General features: G+C 30.9%; 8 protein-coding genes across 8 annotated transcripts; 3 read left to right on the top strand and 5 right to left on the bottom strand.

Annotated features, from left to right (window-relative positions):
- Window positions 1-94: 94 nt before the first annotated feature.
- Window positions 95-2,471, top strand: DFA_07078 (uncharacterized protein; the record flags this gene model as incomplete). The annotated part of the gene is made up of 5 exons (XM_004366893.1): window positions 95-278; window positions 335-421; window positions 494-1,440; window positions 1,507-1,911; window positions 1,995-2,471. The coding sequence occupies 5 exons, from the start codon at window positions 95-97 to the stop codon at window positions 2,469-2,471; spliced, it is 2,100 nt and encodes a 699-aa protein (XP_004366950.1).
- A 159-nt stretch (window positions 2,472-2,630) lies between these two features.
- Window positions 2,631-3,304, bottom strand: DFA_07077 (putative MAPEG family protein; the record flags this gene model as incomplete). Its single annotated transcript, XM_004366892.1, has 3 exons — window positions 2,631-2,747; window positions 2,835-3,056; window positions 3,152-3,304. The coding sequence occupies 3 exons, from the start codon at window positions 3,302-3,304 to the stop codon at window positions 2,631-2,633; spliced, it is 492 nt and encodes a 163-aa protein (XP_004366949.1).
- Window positions 3,305-4,167: 863 nt separating this feature from the next.
- On the bottom strand, window positions 4,168-5,526 carry xrcc2 (AAA ATPase domain-containing protein; the record flags this gene model as incomplete). The annotated part of the gene is made up of 2 exons (XM_004366891.1): window positions 4,168-5,305; window positions 5,378-5,526. The coding sequence occupies 2 exons, from the start codon at window positions 5,524-5,526 to the stop codon at window positions 4,168-4,170; spliced, it is 1,287 nt and encodes a 428-aa protein (XP_004366948.1).
- A 156-nt stretch (window positions 5,527-5,682) lies between these two features.
- On the bottom strand, window positions 5,683-7,403 carry DFA_07075 (WD40 repeat-containing protein; the record flags this gene model as incomplete). Its single annotated transcript, XM_004366890.1, has 5 exons — window positions 5,683-6,298; window positions 6,384-6,550; window positions 6,621-6,870; window positions 6,988-7,075; window positions 7,190-7,403. The coding sequence occupies 5 exons, from the start codon at window positions 7,401-7,403 to the stop codon at window positions 5,683-5,685; spliced, it is 1,335 nt and encodes a 444-aa protein (XP_004366947.1).
- Window positions 7,404-7,726: 323 nt separating this feature from the next.
- Window positions 7,727-8,196, bottom strand: DFA_07074 (uncharacterized protein; the record flags this gene model as incomplete). The annotated part of the gene is made up of 2 exons (XM_004366889.1): window positions 7,727-7,824; window positions 7,986-8,196. The coding sequence occupies 2 exons, from the start codon at window positions 8,194-8,196 to the stop codon at window positions 7,727-7,729; spliced, it is 309 nt and encodes a 102-aa protein (XP_004366946.1).
- A 262-nt stretch (window positions 8,197-8,458) lies between these two features.
- Window positions 8,459-8,946, top strand: nhp2l1 (U4/U6 small nuclear ribonucleoprotein; the record flags this gene model as incomplete). Its single annotated transcript, XM_004366888.1, has 2 exons — window positions 8,459-8,461; window positions 8,557-8,946. 2 exons carry the CDS (start codon window positions 8,459-8,461, stop codon window positions 8,944-8,946), a joined length of 393 nt encoding a protein of 130 aa, XP_004366945.1.
- A 97-nt stretch (window positions 8,947-9,043) lies between these two features.
- DFA_07072 (uncharacterized protein) lies at window positions 9,044-11,805 on the bottom strand (the record flags this gene model as incomplete). The annotated part of the gene is made up of 6 exons (XM_004366887.1): window positions 9,044-9,062; window positions 9,221-10,131; window positions 10,541-10,597; window positions 10,840-11,022; window positions 11,139-11,424; window positions 11,759-11,805. 6 exons carry the CDS (start codon window positions 11,803-11,805, stop codon window positions 9,044-9,046), a joined length of 1,503 nt encoding a protein of 500 aa, XP_004366944.1.
- Window positions 11,806-11,873: 68 nt separating this feature from the next.
- pex13 (SH3 domain-containing protein) lies at window positions 11,874-15,816 on the top strand (the record flags this gene model as incomplete). The annotated part of the gene is made up of 5 exons (XM_004366886.1): window positions 11,874-12,111; window positions 12,236-13,032; window positions 14,065-14,852; window positions 14,928-15,096; window positions 15,196-15,816. 5 exons carry the CDS (start codon window positions 11,874-11,876, stop codon window positions 15,814-15,816), a joined length of 2,613 nt encoding a protein of 870 aa, XP_004366943.1.

The following is a 15,816-nucleotide window of genomic DNA, read 5'->3' as shown; positions in this document are numbered from 1 at the left end:
AGGGTCAACAACAAAGAGAACGACAATGAATCATTCATTCATTCATCAATCAATCAATAGATAGAGATACATAGAGATAGAAAGAGAAAGAGAGATGAAAATTAGAATAGATATACTTTTACTTGTCGTACTATTACTTGCATCGAATGTTCAATTTACACGTTCGTCAAATGATCAACAACAAGAACAGATCAAATCATATATGAATGTTGATCCTTCTTGGGGATTATCAATTCGATCAAATCAGAATACCTATCAATCTTCAATCATTTCAAACGGTAAGATCATACTCAAAACATCATCTATCACATGTGATACTAATCTTTTCTAAAAGAGATGATTCAAATCATTGATAGTAACAGTGATGTATGGGTACCTAAACCAATTGAATTTACTGTATCTTCAAATATCGCTCAAATTGGTAAGTAATATTATCTTAATTTATTTGATCCAAAGATACTTTTATTTCTTATATTTATATTTCTTGTTTTAGAGATTAAAACCAACTTTTATGGATCACTTAAAAATGGATATGAAATCAAGAGAAATGAATCATTGTATCAAGGTAATTGTATTGGAAAGTTTTGTTGTGATTCCGTTGGTCTACCACTCATTGCCAATGCAATTGCATACAATAATTCCATTCCAAATCTAATCTACCAAATGCTGCCAGCTCCATTAATCAATATTACTGGACAATTATCTGTGCTTAAACCAGTACCATTGAACGTTCCATTCTCGCCTATGCAATCGTACCAATCGTCATCTTTAAATGTATCAGTGTACACTGATATATCTGATTTGACTTGGTTAAATGCATTCATTGATAACTACTACTTGGTATTATCACAACCACCATTACCATTGTCACCAAAGTTTATTGCAAAGTCATATGTTGGAGACTCACCACAAAAGATTGGAATGTCAACCACTACATATAACAATCAACCCATGTCAGATGTATGCTCCAAAAATACAGTTGCCACAAGTACTGATAATCCATATGACCAATTTGCAGTTGCCTCATTGTTAGAATCAATCTTGACCAATTGTACTCTAAACTTAAAGGATTCTATCCTCTCGACCCAGCTAGGCATCTCTACTCAAAACGTTGTTGTATTGAATTGTCCAAAACAAGATCTAGTGTCATTACATTCCATTTGGTTCAATTCTCAAACCTATCCAATCGTCAAATCAAGTCCCCTACCAACTGTAAAGAATGTTGGAGTTGACCCAATCTTGGATGAATATACAACCATCACAAATCTATACATTGATATTGAAAATATTGGTAGTGGTCTAAGTGTCTATTCAATCTCATTGTTGAATTGTTGTTCAACTCTTGGTGACTGTGAACCAATTAAATATCAAACAGACCCAAAACAATTATTAATCAATTCTGGTAAAACTTCGAGATTATCATTTACAATTAGAAGTTTTGTATGTAAAAGAATAAGAAGTTAGGAATAATAGATTGTTAATTTTATTGTTTGTTTTTATTTTTAGGAACCATTAAATCCAAGTCAATATTGTAATGTTGGTATTATTGGTGGAATTAAACAATATGAACCTGTAAAGGTTGATTTTTCTACCACCACCAATACATATATTCCTGATCCACAGTATCTATCGACTGTTGGCACATGTCCATCTGGTACGATCACATTATCAAGACAATCCAAACTATATTGTATTCCAACACCTAGATGTACAATGGATCAAGTAGCCGATCCAGTACTAGGTCTTTGTAGACCAAAACCAACTCTGCCATCAACTCCAGACTCTTCACCAAACCTACTATTTTATTCAACGACAAGTGGTAGTCTTCAAACCGTACCAGGTTGTGATGGATTCTATGATCCATCAACAAACACATGTACCGAATTTTTAAATTATACTTCACCTGGTGATGTACGTATAGAATAATAATAATAATAATAATAGTATTACCTTTTTATTTATTTTTAATCTCTTTCTCTTTCTCACTCTTTTAGAGTTCAATGTGTGAAACAAATCTAAGTAGTAGTACACCATCTGATTGTGTCAATACTGATGGAGTTTCATTTAATGAAACTGTTATTATGCCCGGTTCGTCATCAAAAGTATTGAATCAATCTGGATTGATTATTATCATTCTATTGGTTGTAGTTGTCGTCGCATTGATTGGATTATGTGTATACAGATGTTTCTTTAAAAAGTCTGATCTTGAAAAGACATTGAAAAAATTAAAGGTCATCCAAGCAAAGGAAAGTTTCATTTTTGAAACTAATCAAAAAAATAATCAACATCAACAACAACAAAGAAATAATAATAATAATCAGGGTTCTCAACAACCTACAACAAGAAGAAATAATATTTCTTCAAGAAATGGTCAACCTCCACAACAACAACAACAACAAAGATCAAGACCAAGACCAAGACCAAACAACAACAATCCAAAAAGAGGAATTAATAATGGTTTATTAGGATAACCTAGTGTAGTAGCCTAGAATATTGATTTATTTATTCATTCATTTATATTTTTTTGTAATTAAAATGGTTAAGATGATATTCATTAATTAATAATTCACATATTTCTTTTTTTTTTTGTTTCTTTTGATTTCAATAACTCCCCTCTTCTTCTTCTTCTTCTAACAACATTTCTTTAAATGATCACATCTCTTTAAAACAGCTTCAAGTACACCATAGGCACTTCCAAATAATAGACCGAAATGACTCACATGTCCAACTACCATATGCAAATTTTTCTAAAATATTTAAGAAATGATGGAATTTGTTAATATATATATTTATATATTTGTCATTGATTGTTTTTTAAAAATATTTATATTTACAAAGCAGTTGTTTTCCTTGTGACCACCACAAATACATGAGCAACTAAAGGCAAGTCTAGTAGCAACCCATCCAAGTCCAAGAATCAAAGCTCTCTTTGGACAAATCAAAGCTGAAAAGACATAGGTCATGGGAATGATAGCTGGTAACGCCTCAGTGGTATGTTGATAATTTACCAATGTACGTTCTAATTCCTCATCACCAATAACTGCTGGTGCATGAATCTAGATAGATTAAAAAAAGAAAAGAAAAAATTAATGGATGAAAAAAGAATCAATCCTTTTCATATCTTTGCTTTTTAATTTAATTTAATCCTTACACCACATTTATCTCTGGCACGTTTAACACTATATGCTTGACAACTCCACAATGCTACACCTGCCACTGCTACGATGGATGGATACAAAAATCTCTCACTACATGCCATATGATGATGTGCATGTGTTGTTATCTTTTCAACTGATGCTTGCATAGTTTCCTAATTCTAAAATATTTGATGATTAAATAATAATAATTTCTAAAATGAAAATGATTGGTAAAAAAAAAAAAAGAAAAGTAAATTTGAATGAGAGATAATAAATAAATTTGTGAATGTACTGGTGATGGTTTATTAATATGTGATGTTCAACAAAAATGTAGAAAATACTTTTTATTTTGAATCCACACTCCCCCACCCAACCTTTATTAATTTTATCTGTGGTGAAAACTACAAACATCAGCATGTTGAAAAGTGAACAAAAAAATAGGGTATGATCATATTTCAATAGAAAGTTTATTTATTACTTCAATCAATAGATTTTAATTTTGCATTCATTTATAATAGCATCATCAAAGTATCATCTTTGACAAAAACCTGGAGATACTGTAATAGTATTAAATTGCCATCTCACTGAAGAAAGAATAACTCAAACAATATAGGGTATCATGACAGAGAAACACAGATTTAGATCAAAGCATCACCATTTGTCAACCACTGGTAAATCGATCGTTTTTTTAAACATTTATTACAAATAAAACTTTTATTAAATATCCCTCAAATAGGGATTCAAAATCATTTCCCAAATTAAACCAATTGCTATAAAAGACTAACTCGAAGACGCGAAGCCTACCTGAGGACCTAACAAGAAAAGTACAACCATCAACTTGCGGATTTGGGTCACCATTGTTCGGTGGTTCAGAGTATTCTGCAACCCGATATTCTTTTGCAATGACTGTCTACATGGTGACCTAAATCCGCAAGGGGTCACCTCAAATCCAAGTCTTGTTCTCACTAGAATAGTAAGTCTCTAATCGAAACTACATATACTAACATTATAATTATTTACTAATTTTAATTTATTTAATATTTGGTGTAAATAAAGTAAAATGATAATTATTATTATTGTTATTTTGATGATTATTATTATTATTATTATTATTATTATTATTATTTGATGATTGATCAGAAAAGGAATGAGGAGAGAAAAAGAAACGATGTTTTACCAATGGTAACCATTTGTTTCTATTTCCAGAAAAATCCATGTCTCGTTTAAAGATTGCTTGTTTAACTCCGACGATAATGGTTTTGTATTGATCAATGAGATTGCTCAATGGTTCGGCCCATGAAGTTGTATGTTGCAAGCTTTCATCTCTGTCTAACCAATAATAGGCCGATATCGAATCAATCACAACCATATGAATATCGACAGTCTTTGCAGCCGACTCTAAAAGTGTTGGGAGTTGACGCAAAGTAATACGCAACTGAACACTATCTCTTGGTTTAATAATAAACAATCTCTTGAAACATTGTTGAAATAATTCTTTAAATTCTTCATCTTTATCCATTCCAATTTCATTATTTTCTATATTATTATTATTATTATTATTTGTTTGTTGATTTTTTTTTGAAATATACATTATATACAATATTCTTTTTAATTGTAAAAGATCTAATTTAAAGTCATTATCAAAGTAGATGACACCCATTTGATTACCACCTAAATCCAATTGTTTCCATTGTTTTGGTAGTATTGATTTAGCTACCATTAGTAGACAACAGTATGATTTACCAGTACCTGATGACCCATACAATTCAATTGCTCCACCAGTCTTGTAAAGAGGTAGTATTTGTTTTCCTTGTTGTTGTATCTTTGCATAATGTGCATTGATCGTATCGTCAACATGTGCAACACCAAAACTAAATTCAGTGACAATATCTTTTTTGTGATATAGTTGGTAAGCTGTTCTATCATATCCCTTTTCCTTTTCAAGTTTAAACTTTTCAATTGGAACACTAGCAGTAGCAGTATCAGTATGACCTATACATTCTAATCCATAAATATCTATTCTATGATCGTTAGGGTTACCAACACCACCACCACCACCAACAACAATGAAATCATTAATCTTTATAATAGAATATCTAGATAGTTGCGTAGATACCACACAATGAATAGTTGCTTTAAACTGTTTATCTGTATCTGATAATATTAAACTAAACAAACAAATACATAATGTCAGTACACCTTATATAAATATCCTCCTCTTCATCTTCTTTGATTCTTACAATGATTGATTTCTTTGATCATCTGTTACTAGATCAATGATTTGAAGTATTATATCTTTATCTTTAATATGATTACCATGATTTGAATGATCATCAATGTATTTATCTATACACCCTTTTTTAATTATTATTTGTTGTTCAGATGACATATTGAATGAAATCAATTGCTTGAAAATTGACTACAAAACCAAAAAAAATAGTTCCAAGAATATTATTAAATCATTATATTTTTTTTAGATTTATATTACATGTTATTATTATTATTATTATTAATATTATATATATTGATCTTTTTTTCTTTTCTTTTAAAGACCATTATAAAAAGATTTTTTTTTTTTATTTTTCTTTTTGTTTGGTTGTTGTGAACCTTGTTTCCATTTATCTTGTTCTTGTTGATGTAATTGTTTTTTAGAGACCTTTTTTGGTTTTTGTGTATTGTTGTCGTCGTCACTGTCATCTTCATCATCGCTATTGTCATCATCTTCACTTTCATCTTGTTCTTCTTCTTCATCACTATCACCAACCTTTACTTTACCCTTGGCGGCCATCATCATCATTAGTTTTTGTTTGTTTTGTTTGATGACTTCGCTATCACTATCAATCATATCATCGTCACTGCTACTGTCGCTATCATCTTCACTGTCCATATCAACCTCTTCATCATCGTCGTCTTCATCTTCTTGATCGTCATCTTCGTACTGTCCTTCATCCATTTGACCAACGTCACCACTTGCGCTACTGCTGCGTTGTTCATCATCCTCGTCATTGTACAAATGGAAAACATTCCAAAACTTTAAGGAAAGGTCATGTGAAATACTACCCAAATATCTATTGTCTCTTGAAATTGCCATCTTTTCAACTGGGAATCCTTGATGTTCACCAATTACTCCAAGTAATTTCTTTGGTTTAAGACCAACAAATCTAAAAAAATAAAAGAAAAGAAAAGAATAATAAGTAAATCAATCAATCAACCCAAATATTTATATATATATATATATATATTTACCTTATAATACCATCAGATGAACCAGATAGAAAAGATGTTTCATTTACTTTTAATAAAGTATCGACAGATAATGGATGTCCTTTGAATTTTTTTGGATGTTCCAAATTATTAATATCGTATATATAAACCGTTCCATCTTGTGATCCACAAACCAATGTTTGATTATCCTAAATAAAATAAATATAAATATAAATACACTTTTAAAGAGGAATGTTCTTTTCTTTCTTTATGTCGTACCTCCATTGAAATAACAGATAATAATTCATTATCAGACTTTTCAGAAATGTCATCAAGACTTCTTCTGACAAAGTTGTACTTTGAAACACCTCCATCACCACTTGTTGCAATGATGTGACGATCGTCTATAGTAATAATCTCTGAAATGAAATCAGCATGTTCTTGAAATTCGCAAACAAGATTCTGTTGTCTCATATCCCATACTTTAACAGTACCTTCATCATCACCAGTAAATAACATAAAATCTTTACTATTTAAACAATTAATTGCTTCACTGTGTGAAAAATAATAGAAAGAGAAAGAAATAAAGATATAAGTAAGAGAGAGATTACTACTTTCTTTTTTTCTTTTCTCTATTTTTACATACTCATGAGCTTCTTCTCTTGTAAATAATACTTGACCTGTATTTACATCTACTACTTTCATTGAATGATCAGACGATGCTGTAAATATATCTAAAAAGAATAGAATAGAATCGAATAGAATAGTTTAAACAAAAAGGTATGTAAGAATAAGAATACTCTAGCTACACGTGTAATGTTTCTTTTGAATGTCTGTCTGTCTATTACATTTTCCATCTGTTGAGAATCTAGCCTCTCTACAACCACTATGATGTAATCTAAGGGAGAGTAGTTGTTGATTCTCTTCCAATGAATAACGGAACAGTTTAACAGTTCCCTCTGCATCCGAGACGACAACAAGATCATCGGTTGGATGGAAATTGACTGAAAACAAGTTGATATCAAATGGAATATCCAAAGGTGCTAATTCTTCATCTGACATTTCTTTTCTTTCTATCTGATATTAAAAAAAACTATACAACTATTCTATTCTAAATACAAAAAAAAAAGAGAGAGAAAACGAGTAGTTATATTATATTCCTCGTTTCGTGCAATTTTAATTTAAAAAAAATCAATTTTTTTGTGTCTTTTTTAGTGTAGTTTAAAGTTTATTCTTCTTCTTTGGTTCATATCATAAATAAACTAACAAACTAATATTATATTATAGTATGTACAAACAACAAGAAATAGTTATAGCCACATCTTGTTCTTTTCAAAATGAAATGAATGATTTCATTATCATTATCATTATTATCATTATCATTATTAATAGGTATCTGGAACTGGATATTGTTGACTTCTCTCCTCATCCAACTCTTTTAAACGATTTTTCATTGTAATACGTTTTAATGGTGGAGCATCAACTATATACTTTTTAATCTCTTCTTCTTCTTTATCAAACTTTCCCTAATGATGATCATCAATTAAAAAGTGATTAGAAAATGACTCTTCATTTCTCTTCTTATTGGTTGTTGGTTGTTGTTGTTGTTGTTGTTGTTGGTCACATTTACTTTAATTGATTTACATTTTTGATAAGCATCAAAAAACAATGAACATGCAGTCTTTACATTTCTTGGATTTCTTTCTGAACATCTAAATGCTGCTACTCTAACATCTTGACACATCGATACTGGTGCCTTTCTTCTATTGTATTTACTTTGTTCCTCTCTACTAACTATTTTATGTGTCACTTTTGATTGATCTTGATTGTCATCATCATCATATTGATCTGTCATTCTACTACTAACCACTGTCTCTTGTTGTTGTTCAATTCTATATATTGATTAAATTTCATTCATTGCAACCAAAGACAAAAAGGTGATTAAAATGAATTTTTTGAATTTTTTGTCTTTTTGACGTTTTTTTCTTTGTCCTCAAAAACAATCGTTTGTCGTTTTTTCAAAACATATATATTTTATTATCTAAGCAGTGAAGGAGAGCGTGACGCATTCTTTATTTATTTAAATTATTTATATCAAATTAATTAATCTATAAACTATGGTATGTTGTATATCTTATCTATCTTATCTATCTATCTATTTATCTATCTGTTAACTCATCAAACTAACTCTTATTGTTATCTACTTTTTTTATAGTCAGATTCTGCAGAGCTTAACCCAAAGGCTAAACCATTAGCTGACCACAAACTTACTGTTACCATCCTCGATCTTGTTCAACAATCCAACAACTATGGACAATTGAAAAAGGGAGCTAACGAAGTCACCAAGTCGGTATCTCGTTCTGTTGCCGAATTCGTTGTCTTGGCTGCCGATGCTGAGCCACTCGAAATCGTCTTGCACATTCCTCTCCTCTGCGAAGACAAGAACATCCCATACGTTTTCGTTCCATCAAAGGCTGAATTGGGTCGTGTATGCAATGTTTCACGTCCAGTCGTTGCTTGCTCTGTCATTGTTGACGAGTCCTCCAACCTCAAGGGACAAATCAACAACGTCAAGGATGCCCTCGACCGTTTGTGGATTGCCTAAACACTCTACTGATCCAACATACACAACCTGTTGTTTTTAAACAACTACAAACGATCTCGATATTATATGTAATGGAATGGCGCCGAGTTCAACCAAATCATCCCCACTCTTCCCAACTATTGGAAATAATAAATTTAAACAATTAATTATTTGTATATAATTCACAATCAAAAAAAAAACACATAAACAAATACACAATCAATATAGTACATACTCTATTGTTTTCTATCTTTTCTATTAATCTATTTTTTTCTATTTATTTATTTATTTATACCTTTTTTGTTTTTCGCCAAAGTATTGTTTAATTAAATTATAATCAGTTGTGTGTACTGGATTATAAGGTTTACTATTTTTACTCTTGATAAATGTAAATGGTTGTGATTGTTGTTGCATTTGTTGTTGTAGTTGCATTTGTAGTTGCATTTGTTTTTGCTGTTGTAATTGTTGTTGTAATAATAGTTGTAATTGTTGTTGTAATTGTAACCTTTCTGGATCTAAAGGTTCCTGTGAATTTTGTAAATGTTCTAATTGTTGTTGAATTGTATATTGGTCAAATGAATAACCATTATTATTATTGTTATTATTATCTATATTCATCATCATATTCATATTATTATTATTATTATTATTCATATCTACATTATTATTATTATTATTGTTGTTATTTTGAAAATGATTATTATATTGTTGTGGATCATAATCCATTGATTGATCCATACTTGAATTATTAATATCATTATTATTATTCATATTATTCATATTATTATTTTGTTGTAATTGTTGTTGTTGATAATCAAACATTAATTGATAATGTTTTGGTAGTTCTTCGATTTGTTCGATTGTCCATTCAGGAAGTAAAAAGGTTTGCTTTAAAGATTGATACAAACTATAATCTGATTCGTCGGGTTGTATTTGGAGAGGTACTCCAACAGCCACACATATTCTACACCAAAAATCGATAAAATCATCGAGGGGATGTCCTTGGCCAATCGAAGCCTCGTATTTCTTTTTCTTTTGTTCTCTTCGGTCGTCCTCCATCTTTTTAAACAATCTGACATACTCCTTTTCCGATAGATGTGGGCATATTAACCGACTACTCTCTTTGAACGTTCCAGCCAATATCGAATTTGCCTTTGATAGCAATGCCTCTTCAAATATATTTTTAGTCTCCCATATTACTAATACCTAATATTAAAAAAGACAAACCAAGAAAGTTGAAATGTTAATATTATTACTATTATTCAAAAAGAAAACAAAACAAAAAGATGATGATGTGGGAGAGAAGAGAAAAGGACAATGATGAGAGGAGAGAGAGAGATGTGATTATTTCTATTATTCTCCATCACTCTCTCTCTATCTTTTTTTGGTGAAATGTGTCTTGTGTGACCAATTGATTGGTTTTGTGTTATCATATCATATGATTTGTAAATCTTCTCCTTGTGATGATGATGCTGCTGCTGTTGCCTGTACTAGGTATGCCAATGTAGAAGCAGAAGCACATGATTGCAACAGCAGCAGCATCAGCAACAATAGCTAGCAACTTATCATCATCATCATAAAGCCAAAAGGAGAAGAAGTTTTTGCCATAGTTTACAATAACATCAATGACCGCATCTTGATTGATTGATTGTGTTCTCTCTTGTACTGGAAACTGAAAGAAAAAAAAAGAGAAAGAGAGAGAGAGGAAAAGAAAGATAATGTATGAGTCACCTGTACTTGTTTTTTGAAACATTTAAATTTGCTGCTCGAATGATGAATGATATGAAGAGATACGAGAGAAGAGGAGGTGGATGAGGAGGAGGATGAGGGGATACTTTTTGCTTTGATGATACTTGTAATGTATGTAATGGAGGGATGAAATGAGTAATGTTATAGAGTGTATGGAATATTTACCTTTTCAATGATGACTTTGTTCTTTTGTTTGAGTTCAATGTTGTCGTCTGGCAGAATCAATGGTAGTATTTCATTGATCGAGTCTCCAACTATACTCTTGTACAAGGTATTCTTTTTGGCACTACATCTTTGGCATATACTATCAATTAAATAAAAGAATGAAAGTCTTTTGCTAAATGCACTCTAAATATATATATGTTATATAGGTAGGGATGTAGTAGGTAGGATTGATTGATTGTTAATATTTATATAATATTTATATTATTTTCTGTCTTTCTTTTTCTTTTTCTTTTTCATACCTTTCTCATTCTATTTAATAGTACATCAAAGAGATCACTAAATGAATTCAAATTATCAATGACGAATTGAGTGGCCTTGTCAATTGATTCCTTGGATGTTGTCAGTGTCTCTAATTGCTCTTTAAACCTTTCAGTTGGGAACTCATCAAATGATGACAAGTCACCAAACGGATGTTGGTACATAATATGATTATTATTATTATTATTGTTATTGTCGACTTGACCACCAACAACTACTGCATCAAAACTATGATGAGTGTTGTTGGTGTCTATATTGTTGGTTGTACTAGTATGTAAGTTGTCTATTTTCTACGGTGGTTATTGTGGTGTATCCTCTGCCGGCAAAGGTGTTACCAACATGTGACTAACAACAACAAAGATTGGGGGAGGGTATATAAAATGGATGAGATGATATAATATATACTGATATGATATTATATTATATATCTCTTTGTTTGTTTGATTGAATTTTTGAGGTTAAGAAGTTAGTTATTGTCTGATTTGAAATTTGAGGTCAAGCTCTCTGTTCTTCTCCTTCGAATTTGGCTGAGGGGTGTCTCATAAGAAAAAAAAAAAATTCAAAAAATTTAATTTTTGAAGGAACACAGCTTCTGCAAAACTTTGGAACTTTCAACGTCTTTTTGATTTGTTGTTGAGTACATATCATATCTATCATTAGGTTCATTCATTCATTTTGTACATAAAATTATTTATTTATTTCAGTAGTCCTACAGCATGTTAGCAACACAGACAGAAGAAGTGGAGATGAGAGAGACTACTGCCACTACAACTGCAACTATTGCAACTATACCATCATCTCATGTGTGTCCACACTGTGACCACATATACTATATAGACACTCTAAACTATACCAATCATATGATATCAACATGCAGTCATATGCTATGTAAAACAACTATTGTATCCAAAGTAAACAGTCCTTTTAAAAGTGTAAATGATTATTCGGTTGATTGTAAGTCGAGAAATAGTGTGAGAGAGAAAGAGAAAGAGAAAGAGAGGGAGAGTAATATAACTAACCAGACTTCTTCTTCTTCTTCTTCTTCTTCTTCTTCTTCTTCTTTCTTTTACTTCACTAGTACACGGAAGTCAAGTACCATTAGTTATATTCCTTAGATTCATAAAGTATCTAAGAGAAAGAAATAGTAGTGGTCATAATCCACAACAAGGATACTATACGATACACCAATCTAAAACAAGAATTTCAAATTCATTCCAAGGTGTCACAGTTTTTAGATTGGAACAATCCAACCTAAACAACGTAGATCAAACCAATGATACCATTACACAACACACCTTTTACTTGACCAGTAATCCAATCAATGATCTTTCTTTTTTCGAATCATTTATCATTAAATACTATGTGGATATACTTTGTCCCATTACTTTAAATATTCATCATAATCATGGTGATAATAATAACAAATTAAATGGAAACATTAATGTTGACAATAATAGTAATAATAATATTATTATTAATAGAGTTGGTAAAACTAGTAATAATAATAATCAATTAATGGAACAACAAGTTTATGCAATATTATCAAATCAACAACTTTGGACTATTTTTAATGATGAAAATCAAGATGACGAACAATGGGATGATAGTCATGAAGATGATGGTGGTGGTGGTGGTAGTAATGGTCGTTGGTCAATCATACTCACTGGAATTCCAAATCAACTACCAATATTTGTTTGGTTAACTCCAAATATGATCAATCATCATCAACAACAACAACAAGAAAAAGAAGAAAATAATAATTATTTAATTCCATTAGTTTTGTCAAATAATAATAATAGTAATAGTAATAACAGTAATAATATAACATCAGTTAAACTTTTACCAATCATTCATCTCCCATCTGTCGCCATTCAAGTTTAAACTAAAATATCCAATCGGGAGAATGATGAATCAATTCTAAAATAAAATAAAACCATCCATTTATTTTAATTAATTCCAAGACTTGCTGCAAATATTCAAAGATATCTTTTCTATCCCCACAACAACAACAAACAACAACTCCATTTATAGAATATATATCTTGGTTACCAGACCCATTGAATAAAATCCCCAACAGATAACTTTTGTTTTGTTTTAAAACTCTATGGGAAGGGAATGTAATAGTGATAGTGAATTTGGGGCACATGTGCGTCAAAATATGAAACACCCTTGGGAACGACGGGATCTTGCTCAAAAGGAAAAATAAAAAAAAAAATTTAATTAAAAAATTGAAATTGAAGGGGACAAAGAGAGTCTTTACTCTTTTTGACAACAAACATAATTCTGCGATTAAAAAGTTAGTTAATAGTCCAACTACTACTACTATCTCGAGAGATTCAATATCATTATATATATAAATATAATCACAAAACTCAGCTATCACATACTCAGATCTATCACCACACAAAACACAATTGAAATCCAAAACTAGAGAGATCAAAAAAGAAAGAGAGAGAGAGAAAGAACACACACAAAAAAAAACAAACAAACAAACAAACAAAACACTCCTTATTTAAATATATATATATATACATTGACCAACAACAACAACAGCTGCATAGTTATCTTGTCAACTTTTACCATTACTACATACACATACTATAGTTGTAGTTTGGGCAAAAGGGTATTGTAAAAAGAATTGACAACAAACATTATTAACAAAGTTTATTAATACAAACAATTATATAAATATATTTAAATTAATAGTAGATAAAGTTGGAACTATTATGATTAATAGTTAATAATATATTATAATATAACAAAACAAAACAAAACAAAACAAAACAAAACAAAACAAAACAAAACAAAACAAAACAAAACAAACATAATAATAATATACATACAAACTATATATATATAGTTGATATATTTGATATTTAAATCGAATATATTCATATATTTATATAGAAGCAAGATATGAGACCTTCACCACCAAAACCATGGGAGAGAGCAGGGTCACCATCAACAGCAGCACCACCAGCATCTGTATCAACAGCGGCACCTAGACCTCCCTTACGGTCAGGTTCACCCAATAATGGTACATCTACAAGCATAATTGGTAGTAGTACTGCCAATGGAATCAATAGTAGCAGTCATATAGGAGGAGGAGGAGGTACATCATCGTCGACGATAATGACGAGACCTCGTACACCTCAACGTCCATGGGACGGTGGAGGTTATTCATCGTCATCAGACTATATGACTGGAAGATATGGAGGCAGTAGCTATGGAAGTGGCGGTGGTAGTGGATATGGATCAAGTTATGACAGCACTGGATACGGTGCAGGAAGTGGATACGGTGGAACAAATAGCAGTAGTTATGGAAGCTATGGTGGATACGGTGGAATGAGTAGTTATGGTGGTAGTGGTAGTGGCTATGGAAGTAGCTATGGTAACAGTGGATATGGTGGAATGAGTAGTTATGGTGGTGGATACGGAGGCATGAGTAGCTATGGTAGTGGCTACAGTGGAATGAGCAGTTATGGCAGCGGAGGTGGTTACGGCATGGGTATGGGATACGGAGCCGGCGGAGGATACAGAGACATGGACGGCAAAGGCCCATTGGGTAACGTCATGTCTAGTGGTCATACTTGGATGGAAGCTTTACATTCAATCGTTGATACCTTTTCAAGATTCACATTTTTATTAAATTCAAATTTCGATGCTGTTCGAGTTTCTTTTGCATCAGTTATGAGGTAATTAGAATATACTATATAGGAGATATATTATTTTTTTTTTTACTTTTATTAATTTATTTAATTTATTTGTAGATTATGTCATAGTATGAGTCAATTTAATCATGAAATATTTAGATTGGTTAAAACCTTTACATTGTTTAGATTATTCCAATCAGTTGCTTCGAAATTTATTAGAATATTTAGATATATTTTGGGGAAACCAATAGTAGAGGTTAAAGAAAATGTAGGATTAGATTTAAATGTATGTAGAGAAAAAAAATATATAATCAAGAAATATTTTAAATAGCTTTAATTAACTTTTCTTTTTCTTTTTCTTTTTCTTTTTTTGTTTTTGTTTTAGGATTTCCAAAAATTCAATGGAGAAAAGGGTAAACAAGGACCACAAAGTATTAAAACATTTATTGTAATTATAGCCGTAACATTTATTGGCATTCCAATGATTATTGGACAATTGATAAGTCTATCAAGAGGAAGAAGAAGAGATGCATCACTGGATAGATCATGGGAAAACGATATGGATAAAATAACAAAGGTTCGAGCAATCTATGACTTTGATTCCGAAACACCACGTGATCTTCCAATAAGAGTAGGAGATGTCATCAATGTCATTGGAAAACCACATGAAGAATGGTGGCAAGGTGAATTAAATAATCGTGTTGGACTTTTCCCTGTTAATTTTGTTGAACCAATTCAAGATGATTTGGAACAACCACAACAACCATCACAACAACAACAACAACAACAACAAAATAATAATAATAGACAACAAAGATTACATTCACCACCAAAATTAACTTATAATAATAATCAAAATCAAAATCAAAATAATAGTTTCCAACAAAATAATAATAATTTTTCAACATCATCCATTTCTAAAAATATACATTTTTCAAATAGTAATAATAATCCATCTTTTCATCAAGATGGAGCAGACACTATACAATCAGGACAAGATTTTTAA

Source organism: Cavenderia fasciculata (genome assembly GCF_000203815.1).
Source record: "Cavenderia fasciculata unplaced genomic scaffold Scf_ET2XIPL01CNAVH-3, whole genome shotgun sequence".
NCBI classification, from domain to species: Eukaryota; Evosea; class Eumycetozoa; order Acytosteliales; family Cavenderiaceae; genus Cavenderia; species Cavenderia fasciculata.
Note: the sequence above shows the minus strand (reverse complement) of the source record. Positions and strands in the feature narration are given on the sequence as shown.